This window comes from Emiliania huxleyi (assembly GCF_000372725.1).
Source record: "Emiliania huxleyi CCMP1516 unplaced genomic scaffold EMIHUscaffold_238, whole genome shotgun sequence".
NCBI lineage: Eukaryota > Haptophyta > Isochrysidales > Noelaerhabdaceae > Emiliania > Emiliania huxleyi.
Window position 1 is genome coordinate 120,716 of NW_005200264.1, and position 6,542 is coordinate 127,257.

General features: G+C 64.4%; 2 protein-coding genes across 2 annotated transcripts; both read left to right on the forward strand.

The window, feature by feature from the left end:
• Nucleotides 1-285: 285 nt before the first annotated feature.
• EMIHUDRAFT_366962 (Cob(I)alamin adenosyltransferase) lies at nt 286-1,496 on the forward strand. The gene is made up of 4 exons (XM_005779024.1): nt 286-445; nt 599-895; nt 1,061-1,292; nt 1,422-1,496. The coding sequence occupies exons 1-4, from the start codon at nt 290-292 to the stop codon at nt 1,478-1,480; spliced, it is 744 nt and encodes a 247-aa protein (XP_005779081.1). The 5' UTR covers nt 286-289; the 3' UTR covers nt 1,481-1,496.
• Nucleotides 1,497-5,419: 3,923 nt separating this feature from the next.
• Nucleotides 5,420-6,300, forward strand: EMIHUDRAFT_366964 (hypothetical protein). The gene has a single exon (XM_005779025.1). The coding sequence runs from the start codon at nt 5,834-5,836 to the stop codon at nt 6,077-6,079; it is 246 nt and encodes an 81-aa protein (XP_005779082.1). The 5' UTR covers nt 5,420-5,833; the 3' UTR covers nt 6,080-6,300.
• Nucleotides 6,301-6,542: the final 242 nt, after the last annotated feature.

The window sequence follows — 6,542 nt, forward strand, 5'->3', positions numbered from 1 at the left end:
TGGTACCGTACTGACCGAATGCGGTCACAGCAAAAAAAACGGGCCCTGTAGCTGAACACGGCTACATGTACAGTCGCGCACCGCACGGGCCACGGCTCACGGGGTTAGGACGTTAAAAAGTTCACCTGCGTCGCGAGACACCACGCAAGGGGGCACCAACGCGCAGCCCACACGCACACCCATACAGCAACGCGGCCAAAGGATATCCACCTCGAGAACCTCGAGATACAGAGTATACAGACGAGAAATCGCCGAAATTTCGCGGCACAAGGTGGAGAGCAGCTGGGGCATGCGCCCTGCTCTCAGCTCCCTCGCCCGCTCGGGCCAGCGCCTCTCAGCCGCCGCGCCAGCGCTGCGCGGCTTCACACGCACCGGCTTCACCGTCTACACGCGCACCGGGGACAAGGGCAAGTCGTCCCTCTTCAACGGCGAGCGGCGGCGCAAGGTGCCTCACCGCGCCCGCACAGCGCCGCGCACAGCGCGCTCGCAGCGCCCGCTCGCCGCTCGCAGCCCCGAGGAGGAAGCGCTGCGGCTTCACAACAACTAGCGACCATCCACCGTGCTCGGGTGAGCGCCACGCTCACCGCTGTCGCGCCAGGACGATGTGGTCTTTGATGCGCTCGGCGCGGTCGACGAACTGAGCGCGGCCATCGGCCTCGCGCGTGCGCACTGCGAGGAGGGTGCGGCGGGATGCACCAAGGAGGAGGCCGTGGAGGCGAGCGTGGCGCCCGCTCCCGGCCCGGCTGGCCTGCGGTGGCTGCTGCCTCAGCTCGAGGGCGCACAGCGGCTGCTGCTCGACGTGGGCTCTGCGATTGCGACGCCGCAGACCTCGTCGTCGGAGAAGCACCTGCAGCGCGTCGGGATCGACGGCGCCGCCGAGGCGAGCGTGCTCGAGGCGTGCCGCGCCGCTCTCCGACTCCGCTCCCTGCTGTCTTCTCCTCCGCACTTTCCACCACACCCTCCACCAACCGCTCACACCGCACGTTGCCACTGTGTGTGTGTCGCACTCCCGCCCCCGCCACAGCCTCCGCCGCCGCACACCTCCACACCTTGGCGCCAGGCGCGCATCGACACGATGGATGCGCAGCTTCCTCCCCTCACCGTCTTCATTCTGCCGGGCGGCGGCGCGCCGGCGGCCGCCCTCCACATGTCTCGCGCCGTCTGCCGCCGCTCGGAGCGCTGCGTGGTGCCGCTGGTTGAGGCAGGGGATTGCCCGGCCGAGGTTGGTGTCTACCTCAACCGCCTCTCCGACTACTTCTTCGTAGCCGCGCGGTACGCAGCGGCGAGCGCAGGCGCGCACTCCCCTCGCGCCACGCCCTGCTGACCTCCGCGCACCAACACCCACCCTCTCGAGTCCCCCGCCGCCGAAGCGTCTCGACGCCTCGGCGTCTCGACGCCCGACATGCACGTCCCGCGCGTAGGCCACGCCGAGGAGCGTCGCGGCGACGACAAAGCGGGCCCGGCGACCGGACGGGTATGACGCCGCGATCTCGCGTAGAATTCTCGCGTGGTGGGCGGCGTGGGCTACCCGCGCGCTCTTCATTTTTTAAATCAACTGCTTCAGCTCTCCACAGACGCACCTCGGACCTCGCACGTCTTCTGGTCTCCTGGAGGTGGGTTTCACTGTGGACGAGGCACGGCGGGCTAAAGGGCGGGTGTGGACGGGGGGGGGGCCGCTGCGTTGACGAAAATCCGGGGACGCGACCCACCTCGCCACAGTGACGGCCACACGGCCGCAGCTCGTGTGCGTGTGGCCGTCTTTGTCCGGAGTGAATACTCCAACGCGCTCGTCGGTGACGGTGTCCCCGGATTTCGCCGCGCTCGGCGAACCTCGACAGCGCTTTCGGTGGCATGCAGCTCTTTGCGACAGAAGCCTGGAGAGCAGCTCCTCTGCTGCTCACACACTCTGCACAGTTGACACAGCCTACTGTGCGGCTGCCACAGCTGTGACAGCGATGGGCTCGCCCTCACTGGCCCTCAGTCACTTGTGCTGCCGCTTGTGTGAGCGACACTGCTCGGCGACTGCCGGCACACTGTGAGACCATGGGTGTGAGGTAAAACCACGCTACCAGCGCTTGGTCACATCGGCCCCGAGGTCAGATCCATCTACTCTGTTGATGACAAGACTTGTCTACCGGCTGGAGCCGAGCAGGAGGGCCCGGCGCACAACCCCTTGGAGTCACTCAACCTCCGCACCCCGTAGTAGGGGTACTTTTTATAGACACCGAACGTACTGTGGGCTGGGTTTTTCTGTGTAGCCCGCCACTTTTGCTCCTCGCCCGAGTCCTCGTCCAAGTTCGAGTAGTCATCCTCTTCGTCCTCTTCGTCGATCTCGTCGAGCCAGCTCCTGCGTCCTGGCCCGACGGCGACGCCCGTGACGCTGGGGCCGACTTGCTACGCGCGCTGCGACCCGGACCGCCACCTCTGCTGCCGCCTGTGCTACCCGTAGTCCTTGCCGGCGAGCGAGTGCCTTTTGCGGGGCTGTCGCCAGAGCAGGTGTCGCCACGGCCGTATTCTGATCTGTTTTGTGGTCTGGGGCTCTGCGGGCGCGCTGCGCTGCGCTCGCGCCACTGTAGCTCACCAATGGAGCTTGCGCTGCGGCGCAATCCACAGGCGCAGTGGCACTGTGAGGCATTCTCCAAGCACGGTCTCTGGCGTTGCAGCTGCACAGAGAGAGCAATAGTCGACAGAAGCACTGATATGTGCGCAGCGGATCATCATGTTGGTCGCGCCCTACGAGAGGACAACCACGGGCCGCGGATGCTTGTTCGGACGCGGACCCACCGTGCGAGTTGCAGACCCGGAGGAGGCCGACCCAGCTCATCCGTAGAGGCCATGCCCAAGGCAGGGGGCCTTTTGGCCAAACTTTTACTACTAGCCACAGAACTTGGTCAATGACACCTCTCTATCGGTGGAGGGCTTTAGGTCACGGTACACACTCCCGCCCGCTCCCGACCCCTCCACACCCCTATCTCATGGTCTTTGCTAGAGCTAGGTCGGTCGGGGTCCCAGAGTCGATTTTTTTTCAAAGTGAATAGTACGGTTGGTACAGATATGTCCCGCGCCCGCATGCTTGACTGTCTGACCCGGCGGCCTCCGCCACTGCGTGTGTGCTTGCGCAGCACATCACCCTCTTCTTTCAACAACCCACCCGGCCCGCCCTTGTCGTTGTGTGTTGGGGGGAATGATTGGTGTGCGAACTTGTGCCTGCGGCATCACATGCACTCTCGTCCGTGGCCCTTGGCTGTCGTCCGGTGTGCGTGTGTGTGTCCGCCTTGTGCTCGCATTCTTGCGAGCACAAGCTTCCCCCATTTCTTTTTGTTTTGACCGCGCAAGATATAAAGGGTGTCCTAAGGGCTCTGCTCGCAAGGCGCCCGCGTCGCAGACGCGGTACCATTCGTTGCAAGCCTTCAGCTGGTGCCAAGACATTCGTAAAATTGAAGCCAAGAATCGCCAAATCCGTGCTTTCGCGCTACCTGAGGGGAAAGCCGCTGATCGAGCCCAGCGTGCCCGCGGCCGCCTCCCGCGCAGCACCGCCGCTGCGGAATCGGATCGATCCCATGGAGGAGGAGGGCGCAGTCGGCCAGCGCAGCAGGTGGAGTCCCTCCCCGCGCCGGAGCCCCCCTGCAGTCGAGGGAGTCCTCGTTGGCGATGAAGGTGGCGACATCGAATCGCGGCCGACACACGTCACGTGGGAGGAATGGGCGATGAGCGGGAACGATGCGCGCTACGACGCCGACTCCGCCGTGCTCGTGGCCGCAGAAAGCCGCGCTCCAGGAGCACGCCAAGATGCAATGGCTCGCTTGCTTCGATTCAGCTCTCTCGGCAGCAGAAGTGGGGCTGGAGCGGGTGGGGGTGGATGCCGATTGAGGGGGAGCGTCTCCAGCTGCGCCCTGTGGCAGCTGCGCCCTGTGGCAGCTAGTCGAGGGACTCGGTAGTTGTGACCCCCCTGAGTGAGGACAGGAGAGAGAGAGCGTTTTCGGTGGTGTTGGTGTACGCAATAACGGGACAGGGTGGTTGTTCTCTCTATCTCCTCTTCTAGCTCTTAGCATGAGCTGCGCCCGGTGTCCGACCCCTTTTGCGCAGCAACACCTTAAACTTTTAGGCCCTCCAAATTCGGGTCGGAGCGTAGCGGAGAGTGGGCCCCGAGTTTGAAAAGGGCGACGGACGCTTGCGTCCTAGCCTCCAACAACGCCTCCCCGGCGCAGAGGGGCCCCCGGAGGGATGCACAACCGCTCCACGCCACGCCGCTTGCGGCGGTCCTCTTCCCAGCTCCGCTGAGGGCTCGTTATTTCTTTTGAAACAGTAAAAAGTGGGGTATTGTGCCGCAAGGCGAACACCACCCGGTCTCGTCACTCCACGGGGGGGACGCCTTCCTCCGGCTCACCCATGCTCAAGCTCTTTGGCAAGTCGCTCTCCAACGCCGCGCCAGGAGGGCTGTGCCTTGCAGGACGCCTCGGCGGAGCTGCGAAAAGACCGCGAGGTGGTGATCGAGGCCGTGCGCCAGAACGGTTGTGCCTTGCGGCGCGCCTCGGAGGATCTGCGAGAAGACTTCGAAGTGGTCCTCGAGGCCGTGCGCCAGAACGCGAGGAGACCGCGCGGTTGTGCTCGAGGCCGTGCGCCAGAACGGCTTGTCCTTGAAGTTCGCGACGGACCGGCTACGTGGAGACCTTGATGTGGTGCTGGAGGCCCTGCGCCAATGCCCAGAGGAAACCGGGCTTGACCCATATGACCCGCCGGGTCGGCATGGCGTAGGAGATGTTGCTCGGAGCTGTTTTGGCTGAGCTCACCAGCTCTGCAGTCCATGGTTCGAACTCGGCTTCGCGATCGCGGAGCGACGCGGGCGCGCGCGTGTGCGACTGCGACTGCGACAAGACGAGCCGGGCTGGCGGCGGCGGCTGCGGCGGCGGCGTCGAACCTTTTGTAGCGGTCATCGAGATCGTAAGCGGTGACGCTGACACCCGGTTCGGGCGAGCGTGGTGCGTCGAGCCAGTCGCAGCGCATCCACCAGGGGGGTGCAGGCTTTGCTGGAGGCAGAGCCTCAACAACAAGCCTGCATGTGCCGGGCAGAAGCAGTCCGGCGGCCTCGAGGTGAAGGTCGGGGGACTCGTCCGCCTCACGAGGCTCCATGTCGGCGTATACACGCCGGCCAGGAGCGGGAGCGCCAGAGAGAAGCCAAAAAGCATAACAAGCAAAGGATCTCTCTAACGCCGCGGTCAAAAGAGACCGACGGACCTTGAATTTCGGCGGCGCCGAAATTCACACAAGACTGTGAACACACCCACAGGACGCCGAGTACAAGACAATACGAAGGGAATGTACTCAGGCAGTCAGGGACGGGTGAATTCAAGAACATACTAAGAGCACCTAAAGGAGCAAGGCATAGCTGTGAAGTGGTTTCCACTGACAGTCTCTCACCGGCAGAAAAGACATGGCCGGCGGCCTCACATCGAACCAGAAAGCGCTCTTTGGCCTGGCCGCGCTCCTCTGCGGGCCTGCGCTGCTCAAGAGGTTTTACGAGAAGCCGAGCTCAGTCGACCTCTCATCGTTTGCCGTCGTCGCGCGGCCGGCAATCGAGCGGCACGACTCGACGGTTCGGATCGAGTTCTGCCGCTCCTGACAGACGGCGGGCGCCTTCCGGCAGTGCGCTCTCGCGCTCCAGTCGGCGTTCCCCGGCGTGCCCATTGAGGGCGGCGATTACACACCTCCTGTGGGCGTGCAGTACGCCATCCGTACCGTGCGGGCGGCGCAGGCGCTGGTGGCTCTCAGCTACTTCTTCGGAGAGCAGGCGGCGGCTGCGGTTCGGCGGCCGACGCCGCGCGCGGTCCTTCAGATGCACGATAATCCGATGCTCGCGATCGGCGGCGCGTTCGCTCTGGACGTGGTCGCGCAGACGCTGCAGTCGATCAATGCGTTTGAGGTAACCTACAACGGCCAGAAGCTGCACTCCAAGCTTGCCACCGGTCGGATGCCCCAGCCGGTGGAGCTGGTTCGGCAGCTCGAGACGATGCGCGCAAAGGAGAAGACGCGCACGCAGGGAGCGGCGGAGGCGTCGGCGCCCAAAGTGCGCATCGAGTAGGACCCGGTGGAGGGAAGCTGGGAGAGCGGGGCACCCCTCTGGCCGGCTCGCGCGGCCCGTGGGCATGACGCTGCCCGCCACAAGCCCACGCTCGGGTCAGCGGGCAGCTGAGAGCCGGCGCGGGTCGCAACCACGCGACTCGTGGACGGGCCGCGCAGTCGTGAATCGTGCCTCGAGCGAGAGAATATTTCTTCTTGTATATCGAAAAAGCCGTGTGTGGTAAAGAATTTAAAATAAAAACTTCAAGTGCTCCAAAAACGTCTACTGTGAGATGGGTAAAAAGGAACAGGTCCCCGCCCTTGCGATCTTTGTGCAGGGTTCTTTGTGGGTGTGGTCGGCGACTACGGCCGGGGTTCGTCCTCCCGAAAAGTCCCGATGCGGCGATTGGGGGACTCTAGGCCGAGCGTTTTTGATCTCTCGGTCAGTGGGCGCCCGCCCGCCGCCTCTGAGGGGGTTGGGCCCC

Coding starts and splice junctions, on each gene's coding strand:
- EMIHUDRAFT_366962 (XM_005779024.1), top strand. CDS start 290: ATGCGCCCTGCTCTCAGCTCCCTCGCCCGCTCGGGCCAGCGCCTCTCA. Junction 446..598: donor ACGGCGAGCGGCGGCGCAAG/GTGCCTCACCGC, acceptor CTGTCGCGCCAG/GACGATGTGGTCTTTGATGC. Junction 1,293..1,421: donor GTACGCAGCGGCGAGCGCAG/GCGCGCACTCCC, acceptor TCCCGCGCGTAG/GCCACGCCGAGGAGCGTCGC.
- EMIHUDRAFT_366964 (XM_005779025.1), top strand. CDS start 5,834: ATGCACGATAATCCGATGCTCGCGATCGGCGGCGCGTTCGCTCTGGAC.